This window comes from Helianthus annuus, chromosome 7, assembly GCF_002127325.2.
Source record: "Helianthus annuus cultivar XRQ/B chromosome 7, HanXRQr2.0-SUNRISE, whole genome shotgun sequence".
Classification (NCBI taxonomy): domain Eukaryota; kingdom Viridiplantae; phylum Streptophyta; class Magnoliopsida; order Asterales; family Asteraceae; genus Helianthus; species Helianthus annuus.
In genome coordinates, this window is record NC_035439.2 from 141,473,941 (window position 1) to 141,491,250 (window position 17,310).

Consider the following 17,310-nt stretch of genomic DNA (forward strand, 5'->3'; position numbering starts at 1 on the left):
TACGGTGTTGTCGAGAAAAAGATGGTTGAATCAAAACAATTTTGTTTAAAGTTTTAATTTTGTCAGAGTGCAATATGAATGTTCATGTTACATCAATGCACTAAATGAGTTATATGATCTATCCGGTATGAAAGTAAAGCCAACCTTTTTATTGGAAAATCAGGGAATGGTATGAATAATTAGTTTCTTTAAAAAAATGTATGCAAATATGATCCATATATGTTAAGATCAACCTACTTTAAACATACCCGTTTGATGTTCCTTTCCAAACATAGGTAATATTTGGTGTCAACAACTCCACCTTAAATTAAGTCTTTTAATTGATGTGTTTTTCGTTGATTCATTTTATCTCTTCTTTTCAATTAACAAACTTGTGTTTATATATTAAGCTCAAGAAAAATTTTCCGGGTACGTGGAAAAATATAGATCATATCGATGCTATCTTGGAGAATTATAATATGAAGATGTTTGATCTTATAAAAGGGGAAGTAGGGCGGGGAGATAAAATTAGTTTTTGGTTGGACCCTTGGGTTACAAATCAACCGTTGAGTGTGAGATTTCAAAATTTGTTTCACATAGAACAACACAACAGGGGCGGATGTATATAGGAACAAGGGGTAGCCTCCGCTACTGCTTGGTCGGAAAATTTTTGACGTTTTTAGTGTAAATTTTGGAAAAATTTCACGTTTTTTCGATTTCGTTACCGCCTATTTATAAAACGTTACCGCTTGGTCGGAATCCTAGATCCGCCACTGCAACACAAAAAAGTATTGATTCATGAGTGTATGGATAGAGTGGATAACATGGTGAATTGGAAGTGGAGATGGAAAAAGGCAAATTTAGATCAAGTAGAATTAGTAGAGTGAATGTTTACTTTTGATCAGTAGAGTGAACGTGAACAATATTCCGAATCGTTGTATATGGATACCGGAAGCGAGTGAAGATTTCTCGGTTGCTTCCATGAAAAAGAAATTCTCGAATTCAGTTATTACTGCAGCTCCGTTCGTGGTACAGTGGAACAATTAGGTTCAAAAAACTCAATATTTTTATTTGGTGTGCAGAGAAAAGAGGATCCCAACTATTGATGCCTTGCGCCAAAGAAATGTTCCCGTAGAAGATGGTTCTTGCAAGCTATATAGAGACATCAAGGAGACGGTAGATCATTTATTGAATTCTTGCCAGTTTGTTGCTCAGGTTTGGCAAGGCGTGAGTACATGATGCCGGATTCTGCCTATCTTTGCTTTAAAGTTCGGGATTTGTGTATGGTTCATAAAAACCTCAATCTGGTAGCTCGCAAAAAGAAGGTGACAAATGGGATTGTTCTTACGGCTTGCTGGTGCATCTGGAAGGAAAGAAACGGAGTGGTTTTTGCAGGCAAGAAAGCAAGTGTTGCTAAAGTTTTAGAGAAAATAAAATCCTTAGCTTACTTTTGGATTAAAAATAGGTCTCCGTTTACCGATCTTTCATGTAAAGATTGGGTTATTATCAATTTGTAAGTCTATACATTGTTTTTTCTAGCTTCTTGCTAGTTTTTGTTCTATGAAAGTTGTTTAAAAAAAAAATTAATAAACCGAATAGAAAGAATTCGAGACTATGTAAATGACTAAATGAGATAGGTGATGAATACAGTTGTTAGTTTTTTTTGAACGGCCGACAAAAGACTTTTATTATTTGTAGCAAGATGCTACCATCAAAATTACAAAGTAAGGTTCACCAGAATGTTACAATGATACAAATCACAAACCAGTTAAACTAAATCTGCCCCATTCCTCCCATGACATCGATACCATCTTTGCACGATTCTTGATCCAAAGGTACGCCATCGACTTTATCTCGTCTAGAGTCTTTGTAGTGTTTGGGACACTATTTCTGAAGACTATCTCATTTCTCAATTTCCAAATACTCCAAACCGCCACCAATACAACAGCATGTATAATCTTTCGTTTCTTTGATGAGCCAGGACTAATCTCGTGCAAACTAAGTAGATCTTTAAAACCGAATGTTATTATTGGCAGTATTCTGCACCAATCTGCGATGTTCAGCCATATCGACTGCGCGAAGTGACACGCTGCAAAAAGATGTTCACTTGTCTCCTCATACTCCCCACATAACACACAGAACTGGTCTTGTACCGGAATGTTCCGGGCCGAGAGTGCACACTTAGTAGGAAGCCTCTCCATATCAGCCCTCCACGCCACTATAGCAACCTTCTTCGGAACCCAGTTATTCCACTCGAATACTCGCGCTTGGCTGTCTCGGTTTACCGAACTCAAAATCTTCTTGATACTTGCCACATTAAAGCTTCCATTTGCATCATACTTCCAGCACCATCTATCCACCCCCACGTTCACGGCTAAAGACTCAATCAAACTTTCCAACTGTTGTAGTTGATGACACTCGTTAACATCAAGAGAGGCCCGAACCCAAGCCCATAAGAACAACGGACCCGCATCGCTGAAGCCCACCCGATCCTCCACCAAGCACTGTTTATTACTATCAACTTTGAATAAATCCGGGAACTTGACATACAACAGCAACGGGTCTGCCCAACTATCCAGCCAGAATTGAATGTTTTTCCCATTCGCCCAAACCGCTGAAACCGCATTTTTTAGATCAATATCTGCATGTAAAAGGAGCTGCCTAATACTTATAATGTTCTTCCATGGCCCGGACAACGACTTCTTAACCGGGATGTCATTCCAACTTCTGGCATTATGGTGAATTGCCCAAATTACCCTCCGCCACAATCCGTTTTTTTCTGTTTTGAACCTCCACCACCACTTCGCCAACAAAGCTAGATTTGTATCTTTAAGGGAGCCAAAAGCCAAGCCCCCGTATTCAACAGGAGCGATAGTTTTATCCCATGCAACCTAATTCATTCTCGCCTTTTCTTCCGAGCCACCCCAAAAGAAAACCCTTCTAATTCTATCCAACACATTTAGAACTTTGATCGGAGCTTTAAAAAGTGAAAAATAATACGTCGGTAAAGAGTTTAAAACCGATTTGATCAATGTAATTCTTCCACCGTAAGAGAGTGTTTTGGCTTTCCATATAGAGAGCCGACTTTTAAAGACCTCTAACACCGCATTCCAATTCTTAGATAAGTTCATATTTGCACCAACTAGCAAACCAAGATGTGTGAACGGAAACATACCTTGTTTGCATCTTAGAAGAGACGCCATATGATGAACTTCATGCTCACTTACCCCTATTCCATAGATGCTACACTTCACAAGATTAACTTTGAGCCCAGACACTAAATAAAAGCATCTTAACATTCTTCTCAGGTTATTAATATTCATCCCGGACCATTCACCAATGAACATCACATCATCCGCGTAGATCAAATGTGACAAGGAGGGAACCCCAGCAAGGATATCAATACCTTTAAACAATCCAATTGATTCAGCTCTTTTCATTATACAAGTTAGGGCCTCCATCACCATGACAAATAAAAAGGGTGACAACGGATCACCTTGTCTAAGCCCCCGAGTACATTCGAACTCACTAGTTGGCGAACCATTCACTAGAACAGAAGCTCTGGCCGAGTACAACGTAGCCATAATCCACGATCTCCATCTACTAGGGAAGTTCATTTGTGTCATAACCGAATTAAGGAAAGCCCAGTTAACTGAGTCGTACGCCTTATTGATGTCTACTTTGAAGAACATACCTTTTCTTTTCTGTTTTTTAAGCCAACTCCAAACTTCATTCAACACTAGTGGACCATCCATGATATTCCTGCCAGACAGAAACGCCGACTGCTGTTCAGAGATTAATTTTCCCAACACCCGCTTTAGACGATTCACCAATACTTTCGATATTATTTTATTTATTACACCAATCAAACTTATGGGTCTAAAGTCCACTGGGCTAGTCGGATCCTTCACTTTCGGTATCAATGCAATGAAGGATGAAGTACAACATTTGTTTAGTGAGCCGTCCACATAGAACTTATTAAAAACTTTGACTATGTCCTCTCGGAGACCTGCCCAACATCTTTTAATGAATTTAAAATTAAACCCGTCCGGGCCCGGAGCTTTATCGCCATCACATTCCCACACAGCATCTTTAATTTCCTCCACTGAAAACGGTTGTTCTAGCATAGTGGCCTCGGAATCCGAAATAGAAGCCAGATTATGAACCGACATCTCCGGCCTATTTGGCATTGGTTCCGAAAATTGATTCAAAAAGAACTCATATAGAGATTCCTTAATAGAAATTGGGTTAGTAACCCAAGAACCATCTATCATAAGCCCATTTAATCTATTCGTACTAATATTGGAGTTAATGATATGGTGAAAAAACTCCGAGTTCTCGTCGCCATCAATGGCCCATCTAGACCTGGATTTCTGTCGTAAATCCTGTTGTTTGATTCTGTCAAACTCTGCAACAAAGTTCCTGCATTCAGCTCTTTCAGCCAACTCCACATCCGATAGCAATCTTTCCTCTGCCAAAAGTTCAATACATGCCAGCCTCCTCTTTTTGACGTCATATACCCCTTCTCTATTAACCTTTTCCACCTTCAGCCATGTTTTAATTCTATTCTTTAACCACCGTAACTTAATTGCTAACGCAAGATCCTCTGGCCCCGAGAAAGAAAACAATCCGCACTGTTGAAGGACATAGTCCATAAAACCAGGAACCTCGAACCACGAGTTAAAAAACCTAAAAGGTATATGTCCAAAGTCCGACTGAACAGTAGAAAGTATAATCGGCCGGTGATCGGAGGCGACTCGATCTAGTGCGGTAACAGAGGCATTTGGCCATCGTTCCCTGAAGCCCAAACATACTAGGAAGCGATCCAGTTTGCTGAGTTTTCTGCCATTGTCCGAGATGTATGTAAAATTACCTCCACCCATATTGTACTCCACAAGGCCAGCCGAGAGGATAAACTGATTAAATGCCTCGGCATTTGCTTCGATAAATTCAGAATTCCTCCGTTCGCTAGCATCCCGCACATCATTAAAGTCTCCCATCATAATCCATAGCCCCTGTATCGAGTTCCTATATCCCAGAATCTCCATCCAGATCTCTCGCCTGCTCGACGCGTCATTCGGGGCATAAACGTTAACCAAATTGATTCTACAACCCGACTGCACCAGGGCCCCCGAAATAATTATGAAATTCCTATTGTAAACAATATCGTCGCTCCTGAAAACTGTTGGACACCATAAACACGCCAGCCCCCCAGACCTTCCAACTGAGTTAACCGCAGCTACCTTGTAAACAACCCTACCCCAAAATTGGTTAAACATAAAGGACATTGAGTCCTGTAATTTTGTTTCCTGAATGGCAAGAAAATGAACCCCATAGCTGGTTTTCAACCCCCGAATCCAATCCGACTTCCGGTTATCCCTCACCCCCCTTAAGTTAACTGATAAACAATTCATGAGGAACCATCGATAACACCTTCTTCAACAATGAGCTTCTCAGTCTCAGCAACAAAACCATTAAGATTAATCCCTATTAAGGAACCAACATGAACAGTAGCCTGTACCTCATTCTGGAGACCACTATTGCTACGAGCACCCAACTGGTCATCGGCCTCCCCAATATTCATCTCCGGATTGTTGGAAGCCCCAATTCCACTATGATTAGTCCAAATAACTAAAAAAAATTTCAAGATGACTTAGCCCAAATTCTAATGATAATAGCACGTTAGATTAGCCCAAATAACTAAAAAAAATTTCGAAATTGAAGCTTGTCAAGACTGATTTACGCAATCGAATCGGCCCGGAATTTTTGAACAATGCTACGGTTTGTGCGGTCGAAAAGAATTTTTTACTTTATTTATTTATTGTTGTTTTTTTTTAATATTGTATGATTGCATGGTAAAAAAAATTTTTGAGATACCCCTGAGTTAATGTTTTAGTTCTGCTACTGGGCCCCGACACATACATTTTTTCCCTTAATAAGAAAATAAATTTATGAGACAAATATTTATGATATCAGATTCACATACTATAAATTATAACATTTTTGTATGTAGAGATGCTGTACTAAATGCTTAGGTGTTTTTTTTTAAATGATGTTACACTTCAAACTTAAAACTATTTGATTTTTTTACTTTTAACCTAAAAATGTTCATCTTTGCAGTTTGACCTCACAACTTTTTTACTTTCAACTTTAATCTCCTATACTTTTCATATTTTGCAAATTTTTAGTTTTACGTTTAGTTTTAAATTTTGCAAGTTAACACGGCGTAACGTGCGTGCGTAGTTCAACGTTTTTATGTTTCCTTTTACGCTTCGTTCTAAATTTTGCGAGTTAACACGGCGCAACGTGCATGTGTGGTTCAACGTTTTTATGTCCTATATTTTTTCCCGTTTGACAAGTTCGTTGCAACGCGCGGGTTCTTAATCGACTTAGTTATTATTTAACACGCAACAACTTTAATGTTGTTAGTCACTAGCGGTAGTGTGGCATTGGTGCTATTCGGCATGGGTTTACACCTCCATCGCAATACGCAGGGGGTCTGAAGGGGGGAGAGGATGTATTAACTATTTGATAACAAATTAAGTTAGTTGAAGTATCATTCTCTTTTTTGAAATTAATAATTATAAGAATAAAATTTGATCTTTCATTAGTACTTAATTAAAGTACTTTTTAAAAATGTTAGATGATTTATATAACTACGTCATTAAACGAAAGACATTAGGCAGGCATTTTTTTTAAATAATCGACCAAAATATTTAATTTCTGGCCACTTGGTTCTTCTAACCACTCATTAATTTAGTCACATTTTCATTTTTCTCCTACCACAAGTGACAAGAAGACTTCGTATGTTGTTACGACTTGGCCTAAGATGCTTTCTAGTTTCTACATCAAATAGTCTTTGACTTGTGTAGAAGTCCATACATTACATTTTGGAAGTATCTTTATCTTATATCGACTCATATAGACTATTTCAAATGAATAAAACTTATTCAACGTTAAGAGTTCACATATCTTATTCATACTAGAAGGGTGTTCGTACGATACAACTAGAAACACAAATACTGAAAGGATGTGCATGGTTCATTCCGTTCAGTTATTATTCTCAACCGAAGTCACTCTTTTTTTTATAGAATTTGAATCAAATAAAATTCCCTTTCCCAAAATGCATTATAAATATATCTTATTTATATTCACTCGCTTTATTAAGGGATCATTAGGTCCTGTGTTCTATTCGAACATGAGTTTTTTTCCAGATTTATTAGGTTTCCTCTGAATTGGTGCATAGACATTATTGCCTAATTAAGATGGATATGATCGGGTGATTCCGCTAGTGACACGATGATACTCTAGTGGTCCGTTAGTGATCCAAATTGGACGTTCAAAAAAATAAAAAATAAATAAAATGTGATACTTTGTAGTGTAGGAGCAATATTAGACATGATCATAATTTTCAGTGGTTAGCATTGATGAGATTGTTTTATTTTCCCTTTACATTGTTTTATTTTCTCTTTACATTTGATTACATATTTTTTTTTGAAAACCCTTCATTACTTTTATAATTATTATATTCTTTATTATGTGTTTTCCAAGTATAATATGTCTAGTTATTTACAACGATTAATCTAAAATCACAACAATGCCGCTAAGTTGTCCAAAGTTCTGATATGAACGAGCTAGATGATATAATGGTGAGTAAAAACTACAACAATTATACGTATAAAACCATTTATATTATGGCGGTTGTATATACCTTCACCATATAATATACATGCCAAGGATCCTTCGTACAGTTCGCCTGCATTTTTCACTTTGTATTATACTATTATGTATATAAACGATATATATGTATGTATAATGCATGTATGGAAAGTTTGTGGCTATTTAAATAAGGCTAATGTCATTATCAATGTTCAACCACCATAGGTTTTGTATCAACACCACCCTAAATCCCATTTAAATACACCCCCTACTTTCATTCCTCTTCATTAACTTCATTAATTGCACCAAACCAAAACTCAAAAATGGCCATTCTACTCTCACACCACAAATTTGCCATTCTTATTGTTCTTCTATCTTTCTTCACAACCCTCTCTCATCAAGCAACAACTCCCCCTAACCCAAGACTCCTAAATGCTTTTTATGCCCTTCAAGCATGGAAACACTCAATAACCTCGGACCCTCGCGGCTTCACTTCCGATTGGTACGGCTATAATGTTTGTAACTACACCGGCGTGTTTTGCGCCCCTTCTCAAGACGATCCACATCTCACCACAGTCGCTGGCGTGGATCTTAACCACGCAAACATATCAGGCTCTCTGCCAGAAGACTTAGGATTGCTCACTGACTTAGCACTGTTCCACATAAATACCAACAGGTTTTGTGGAACAGTGCCAAAGTCTTTTAAAAAACTAAGTCTTCTGTACGAGCTTGATATTAGTAACAACCGCTTTTCGGGTGACTTCCCGTCAGTGGTCCTTTCACTTCCTTCTCTCAAATTTCTTGATATCCGGTTTAACCAATTCAAAGGCGAGGTCCCTTCGGACTTGTACAACCTTAAACTCGACGCCATTTTCATCAACAACAACTTATTCGAAACTAGTTTCCCTAAAAACCTAGGGAACTCTCCTGTTTCGGTTATAGTCTTCGCTAACAACGCTATCAAAGGTTGCTTGCCATCAAGTATAAAGAAAATGAGTGAAACTTTAGAAGAACTTATGCTAGTGAATGTGAGTTTAAGTGGTTGTTTAACACCGGATATCGGATCGTTAAGGAAGTTGAGAGTTCTTGATGTGAGTCAAAACTCACTTGTCGGAATGTTGCCCGAAAGTATAGGAAATATGAAGAGCTTAGAGCAGTTAAATGTGGCTCACAACAAATTTTCGGGCGACATTCCGACAAGTATATGCTCGTTACCGAGGTTAGAAAATTTTACCTACTCGGATAACTACTTTTTCGGGGAGCCGAAAATTTGTCTTAAATTGGCGGATAAAGATGACAGAAAAAACTGTATTCCGAATAGACCGTTGCAACGTAAGGTAGAGGAGTGCAAAGCCTTTTATAATCGACCGGTGAACTGTCGCGGCTGCGGCGCGCCTCCGCCACCGCCGCCACCACCACCTACTAAGCATTGGTTGCCACCGTATGACCACCACACATACACGCCACCATTGAAAAATTGAGTGCAAAGTTTAGAAAAAAAAAAAAAAAAGAACGTCACATTCCTTTTGAATATATTATTCAAAACGTATAGGGTGAATAAGAATATTGGAATTAATTTCGTGTGAGATATGTTGACGTTGATATGTTAACTTTCTTAATTGTTTTCGCTTTTTAATTAAAGTTTTTTTGTGTAGTTTAATATTTTGTTTTCGCTTTTTAATTAAAGTTTTTTGTGTAGTTTAATATTGACGGTGATTATTTTAGTTTTGTTGTGTATATTTAAAGTATTTTGTTATATCAAAAGTTTGAAATGGCATTATTTATCGATCAATTGATTGGCTTAACATATTTAACCAGAATATTTTAGTTTCTGTTGATATCATAGGATAACATAGTAGGCTAATATTTAAGGTGTTCTTCTGAGTAAAGAACATGTCAAATTCACGGATAATAACTTTTAATTAATACACGGTCGTCACGCATTATTCATTTTTTAAACATATATACAGTTGTGTTTAATAAAATTTAAATATCTGAACCCGTGAGTAATCACGGATAATAACCTAGTCCTCTCTCTATATATGAATTGGAGTAATTGGTGTAATTACCTCTTTTGATTTCCCCCATCATCAGGTTTTATGATGATCTCGGTTTCTAGTACCTTGTTAGTTTGTTTTCAATATGTATTGTTTCGCGTTAAAAAAAAAAAAGATAATGGAATAAATGTACATGTTTACACATGTGTAGGTTATATACATAATTGAAAAGAAAACTGTTAATAATCTTTTAACTTTAGAGATTAATAAACATTGCAAATATTAACAATCAAGGTTAACCGGACGGCCCACTTAATAACTAGGTCACTAGAGTGTGATTTAACCCAACTTTATGGTGTATGGACACAGCTAGATGCTAATTTAGGCCCATTTCACCTTTTTTTCATTTTCTGGGTTCATATACAAGGGCCCATTGGATCCACATCATATTACATAAATACATATACATAGTGGTATGAACATGTAGAGTAGGGGTGTTCAAAAAAATCCGGATCCGAAACCGAATTCGAAATATCCGAAAATCCGTATCCGAAATATCCGAAATTTCGGATATCCGAAAATTCGGATATCCGAAAATCGGATAATCCGAATTTTCGGATTCGGATTCGGATATGAATTTCAAAAATTTCGGATAATCCGATTATCCGATATCCGAAAACTAATTATTTTTTTATAAATATATATATTATATGAGCATTATATTTTGTTTGAAGTATTGTAAAAGTTAGTAAAAAAGTAGTAAATAATTGTATTTGTGTGAATTTATGATTGTTTTTAGTTTTAAATGTTAGAAATTTATAAAATCGAATATAAGTTTAGTTTTAATCTATACACGAAACGGATTTTTTGATTTTTTTTTATAAATTCGGATATCCGTTTGGATATCCGAATCCGTATCCGAAATTTCGGATATCCGAAAATCGGATATCCGAAATTTCGGATACGGATTCGGATATCAATATTCACTATCCGAAATTTTCGGATATCCGGTTTTCGGATATCCGAAAACCGGATAATCCGATCTTGAACACCCCTAATGTAGAGTGGCACCCCACGGACCCCACTGATTTTTCGCTGGTAATGTTAATTTTACCGAATTTTTTGATTTTTTTTTCTGTAGTGTAAAATATTGAATTTTAAAAGTCCGCCTCTCACCCATTTAAATTTCGAGAGTGCAGCCCCCACTGAGTTGAACGCCAGCAGCTGTAGAGGCGCACAAACATCGGTTAACCAGCATGCACAATACTAGTTGATCAAAACTGGTTTGGTCAATAAGCGTTTGAGGATGTCTAAAAGCCTAACTTGTAAAACCTATTAGGTTATTAATCTAAATACTAAATATAAAAAGTCAATAAAGTTATCTTTTAAGTTATTTAAACTACTACAAAATACAAGTGGCTGACATCAGCTGGTAACAGTTGAATCATTCAATTGGGCAAAAAGGGCGGCAAGGGTAATAGTGCCAGACAGCTGCCTGGCACTCCCCTATTGGCCCAACAAAATTATGATTTTATCCTAATTTAAAATTACGATTTTGCCATCAGTTCAAATTTATGTTTTCGCCTCCGCTAAAAAATAAATTTACGCTTTTGCTCCCAGTTGAATAAAATAAATTTGCGCTTTTACTCTTAGCTAAAAATTTCGATTTCGCCCTCGGTTAAAAATTACGATTTTGCCCCGTTTAATTTTACACTTTTGCCATTAGTTTTTTCCCTCTAAAATTACGATTTTGCCCTCTGTTCAAAATTATGTTCTTACCCCCACTTAAAAAAAATTTCCTTTTTACTCCCAGCTAAAAATTTTGATTTTACCCTCGGTTCAAAATTACGATTTTGCCCCGTATAAATTTATAGTTTTGCCATTAGTTTTTTTTTTCTCACAGCCAAGTTACGATTTTACTCTCAACTTAACTTTACATTTTCCCAATCGTTTTTGTTTGTTTTCCTGGTGACATTACAATTTTGCCCACAGTGTTAAATTACAGTCGTGCCGGCAACTTCCTGGCACTCCCCCGTTGGTCCATTTAGTTTACAATTTATCCCCGAATTAAATTTATGATTTGACTCTCAGTTAAAAATTACGTTTTTCCCATTTTTTTTTGGTTTTTTTTACCAAAACTGTAAAGGTTTTTTATTTTAATTGGTTTACTACAGTCTTATCATCGTTTTTGTTTTTTTTTCCCTTGGAGAATTATAGTAGTCTTTTTTTAATTGGTTAAGAATTATTCGGCCCTCGCCCCGCAACGCGGGCGGGGCATCTACTAGTTAGATACATATTTAAAGTCTTGAAAGCAATCCTTCCGATTTTTTTATTATTTAAAACTCCTAATAATCGAGTTACATTACAAGCTTCAAAAGCCAAATATCTTATATTTTTGATAGCTTATATGTTAAATTAGTAAATAATAGAAGGTCCTTTATGTTGTTAACACGATTTGTAACCCACCTCCGTTGACTTTTTATGTTTGCTTTGATTTCAATTTTGACTTTATATCATGTATATGTAATTTTGTATCAAAGAAGTGTGAAACTACCTGATTTTGGTTACTTGGATAAGGGTAATCGTCAAAATAAAGTAAAGTCAACACGTCATGTGGAGACCCTCCCGTTTTGCATTATGTTTTCTTTGTATGAAGTCAATGTTTCAAAGCTTGGCCGATTCCAACTATCTAATAGAAAAAGGGCAAGAAATGATATTATAGTACCAATCAAAGGGTGAGACCATTGATGAGTTTTCATTCATTATGTTTTCTTTGTATGAAGTCAATGTTTCAAAGCTTGGCCGATTCCAACTAGCTATTAAGCGATAATGATAACTGATGATTATGGTTATGAAACTTTGTTGAACCGACTCATTGGTTATGGTTACGGTTATGAAGCTTTGGTTAATCGATATAACCGAACTGATCTTGTAATGTTAAGTCTATATAATGGATTTACGTTTTTACATTAACCATATAGAGGTTTTTTTATTGAGATAAAATAACGTTGATGTATATGCCATTTGTTTTGAGGAAGAATTCATGTGTTATGATCGTAGTTATTTTTTGAGAATTTCCTTACTGAAAGGATCCACACATCGGTAGATTAATCAAAAAGTGTAGTTTTTGTTATCTTATAAAAAGGTCCAAGCTAAGTCCAAGTCGTGCACTCACCTAACGCACACCCCTCTTTATTTCAAACTTTACTTGGTTAAATAACCGAAATTAATAAATTATGGTTAAGGAAATTTTATAACTGAAAACCGAGGTTCGGTTACAATTATGGTTAAGGAAATTTTACAACTGAAGCTAGCGGTTATAGTTATGGTTAATGGTAAAAATCAAACTAAACCGACCCGTACACACCCTAACTGTAGGTGTAGGTGTGTTGAGCATGAAAATCTAAGTTAATATTAAGTAATTAAGTAATAATATTAAAGAAAAATATATCATAATCGTGGAAAATAAAGATAGCAAAAGATGTCAAGTTGTCACACGTGGAACATGGCTTTGGCTATGCAAAAACTGTCACCTTCCATGTGTTTGTTACAGCTTACAACCGACACCACTCTCCTCTTCTTGTCAAACTTATTTTTGCAAATATACTTCATTTTATTTCCTGACCTTTTGGTCTAAATTGTCATTTTAGTCTAAATGGTTTTTTTTCTCCTTTGGATCTTTGATTTTTCTATTTTCTTGCTATTTTGATTACATTGCCTAACTCAGTCTAAAAATCTGGTTATAACCAAGGGTATTTTTGGCATAACTGTTGTGTAGTGATAACCACGGGTAGTTTACAACATAATTTATAAACCTCATAACAATTTAATGCCAAAAAATACCCCTGATTATAACCTGGTTTTTAGACTAAGTTAGACAATGTGATCAAATGGCAAGAAAATGAAAATGTAGGGACCTATAGGAGAAAAAAAACTATTTGGACTAAAATGACAATTTAGACAAAACTCAGGGACTAGAATAGCAATTTGGACCAGATACTAAAATAGTAATTTACTCATTAAGAAAACTATGATATATAAATGTAGGTAGAGGATCCTGTAAAAAGTGCTCAAAGTGTAAGAAGTGTGAGAAGTGTATTATAACACTATATATAATACTATATAACACCATATAAACATCGTATAACAATATGTAACACCATATAATACCATATAACACTATGTAACACTATATATCATTATATAACAAATATAACACTATAGGTTGTCTGATAGCATGTCTATGATAAATGTATAGTGTTATATTTGTTATACAATGATATATAGTGTTACATAGTGTTATATGGTATTATATGGTGTTACATATTGTTATACGATGTTTATATGGTGTTATATAGTATTATATATAGTGTTATAATACGCTTCTCACACTTCTCACACTTTGAGCACTTTTTACACTATCCTTACCCTATAAATGTATTAAGGCAATTTACCCATTATGAAATTTATAGTTTAAAGGCAAGAAAGAGTGCTAATATTTGAGTAATTGAGCATATGAAACAAGCTTTACATTCGTAGGAATTAAACAACCAAAGGCCTTTAGGCTATAACCCCGTAAACGGCAAACAAATCTATGTGCCTTCAAACACACCACCCTTTTTAAATAAATGGTAATAAAGTAATCAGATCATGAAAATTTGATAGAATAATAAAACACAATTTTCGTAGAATAAATACGTTCAACAAATACATTTGTGGCGATGGTGATTTATTGGATATCAACTTAATTTGTTGATGCTTTTTTTTTTTTTTTTTTTTTTGAAAGGTGAACTTCATTAAACCAACACTGAACCTGAAAACCGGGACGGCCGAACAAAACAAATTTACATATTCACAAATTTACATCAATCCCTCCAGTCAAAATTACCTTTTTTAGCTCTATACTTGAACCAAAAGAAACTAACTATCATGACTTCACTAAACACCTCATCCACGCTACTTCTTATGCCATTAAATCTGAGATTATTTCTAGCCTTCCACAAAACCCAACACGTAGTAATAACAATGCCGTGAAGAGCCTTCTGTTCCGCCGAACTTCTATCCCCCACTTTGTGTATCTCGACGAGATCCCTGAAAGAAAAGACGAAGAAGTTGGGTATTTTGCACCAAAAACTAATCTTTTCCAAAACTCCCAAAGCTAACGGGCAAGCCGTGAAGATATGAGATACCGAGTCCAGATTTTCATTGCAGAAGTTACATCCATCGTCGATCACCACCATTCCTCTTTTTTCTAGCGCCTCAACCGTAGGGATTCGGTTCAACTCCGCCCGCCAAGCAAAGATGTTGCATTTTTTTGGGACCCAATTACACCATTCCATGACAAACCTGCTGCTGAAATCACGACTCGACACCATAAGACTTTTAACCGCCGCGACCGAGAACCCTGAAGCTCCACTCCCCAACCAATCCCACTTATCCGGACCATTAGATAGGCGAACCGAAGCCACCGCTGCCCTCAATGAAAGCCATTCAGCCGTCTCCTCGGGGGAATCCGGCTCATGCCTCCAAAGCCAATGACCATCCCCATCTAGCCGATCTTTGACGCTGCAAGGTTTTACAACTTCCAAAGCAAAAAGAGCAGGATACTTATCTTTTAGCGGGACGTCAAGAAGCCACGGATCTAACCAAAACATGATTTTATTTCCCCTGCCCACCACTCCTTTAAGGAGACTTTGAATCGGGACATTCTCGAACAACGGTCTCTTAAGGACTGAAACAATACTACTCCAAACCCCACCAACCGCTTTTCTAAGAGGAAGAAAATCCCATTCCGAGTAACCGAAATGGATAGCAATAACGACCTTAACCCATAGACTATCTTGCTCGTTTTTAAACCTCCACCCCATTTAGCTAATAATGTCGTGTTAACATCTTTGAGGTGTTGCAGACCTAGACCTCCCATGTCGACCGGCGAAGCAACCCTATCCCACGCAACCCAATGAATCTTTTTTATTTCCGAATTCCCACCCCATAGGAATTTTCTGATGAGAGATTCCAAGACTTGAATCACCTTCACAGGAGCGCGATACAAAGAGAAATAGTAACAAGGTAGACTCTCCAGCACATAGCGAATTAAAGTGACTCTACCTCCCACCGAGAGGATCGATGCCTTCCAAAGGGAAAGTCTTTTCTCAAACGCATCAACAACCGGTTGCCAACTCGACGTCCTGTTCATGTTAGAACCCATGCAGAGGCCAAGGAAGTTGAATGGAAACGATCCCGGACAACATCCAACTACAGCCGCCATCTCGTCAACTTCTCCAGGTTGAACCCCAACCCCTATCAAATTCGATTTACCCAAGTTAATTCTGAGGCCCGAGCACACATGGAAGCATTTCAGGATTCTAACCACGTTCCGAATATTATCCTTTGACCATTCACCCATAATAATTGCATCATCCGCGTAAAAAAGGTGAGTGATGGTTGGGCCTCCATTCGGAAGGGAAACACCCTCGACAATCCCCAGACTACTCGCTTTGTTGAACATGCACGTTAAGGCTTCCATTACTATGACGAAGAGAAAGGGAGAAACAGGATCACCTTGGCGCATCCCTTTGTGGCATCCAAATTCGAAGGTTGGGGAGCCATTAACCAAAACCGAGGCCCTAGCCGACGATAACACACCCTTAATCCATGAGCACCACTTCCTAGAAAAACCCATTTGCTCAAGGATGTCCAACACAAAATTCCAGTTTATATTATCGTACGCCTTCTCAAAGTCAACCTTGAGAAAGAAAACCTTTCTCTTGCCTTTACGGCTCCAGTTCAGAATTTCATTAACAATTAAGGGGCCATCAAGGATGAACCGGCCCTTGACAAAAGCGGATTGAGACCCCGAAATGACCGAATCTAACACTCTTTTGAGCCTGCTTGCCAATATTTTCGAAATAACCTTGTTCACAACCCCCACCAAACTGATCGGGCGATACTCTTTCAAACTTAACGGGTCGATAACTTTGGGGATCAGAGCTATAAAGGAAGACCCACAACCCAAATTTATCACCCCATTAACGAAGAACTCCTCCATGATATTAAAAAAATCTACTTCAAAGAGGTTCCAGAACCGCTTGATTAACCGGAAACTAATACCGTCCGGGCCCGGAGCCCGGTCATCGCCACATTCAAAGATAGCACTTTTAATTTCTTCTTTACTGAACCGAGCGTCAAGAAATTCCGCATCCACCTCCGAAATCCTCTTTATATCCGCACATATAAGACGAGGTCGGTCGACCCAATCTTCCTCAAATTTCTCTTTAAAAAACCTGTAGACCTCTTTCTTAACGAGAGTCGGCTTCGACACCCAAGAGCCATTGACTTCCAAACCGTGGATCGAATTGGACGCCTTTCTACAGTTAACCATAGCATGAAAGAAACTAGTGTTTTCATCCCCATCCTTCGCCCACTTTATTCTTGACCTTTGTCTCATGTCTCTACTTTTCCGTTCTTCTTCCTCCTTTAAGACTTTCTTACTTTCAATTAGGATCCACTCCTCTTCTTCCGACAGATTCCGCTAGGCCAATAAATCTTGAATACATTCAAGGTCCGACAACGCAGCCGATACAACTTCTGAATTTTTGTTAAGCATTTCATCTCTCCAAATCTTTAAATCAGTTTTGAGAATACCCAGCTTTCTCATAAGACGGACATCCGAAGG

The 17,310-nt window shown here is 37.2% G+C and overlaps 1 protein-coding gene across 1 annotated transcript; it reads left to right on the forward strand.

The window, feature by feature from the left end:
* Nucleotides 1-7,938: 7,938 nt before the first annotated feature.
* Nucleotides 7,939-9,415, forward strand: LOC110868867 (leucine-rich repeat extensin-like protein 6). The gene has a single exon (XM_022118134.2). It carries the CDS (start codon nt 7,962-7,964, stop codon nt 9,117-9,119), a length of 1,158 nt encoding a protein of 385 aa, XP_021973826.1. The 5' UTR covers nt 7,939-7,961; the 3' UTR covers nt 9,120-9,415.
* The last annotated feature ends 7,895 nt before the right edge of the window (nt 9,416-17,310 follow it).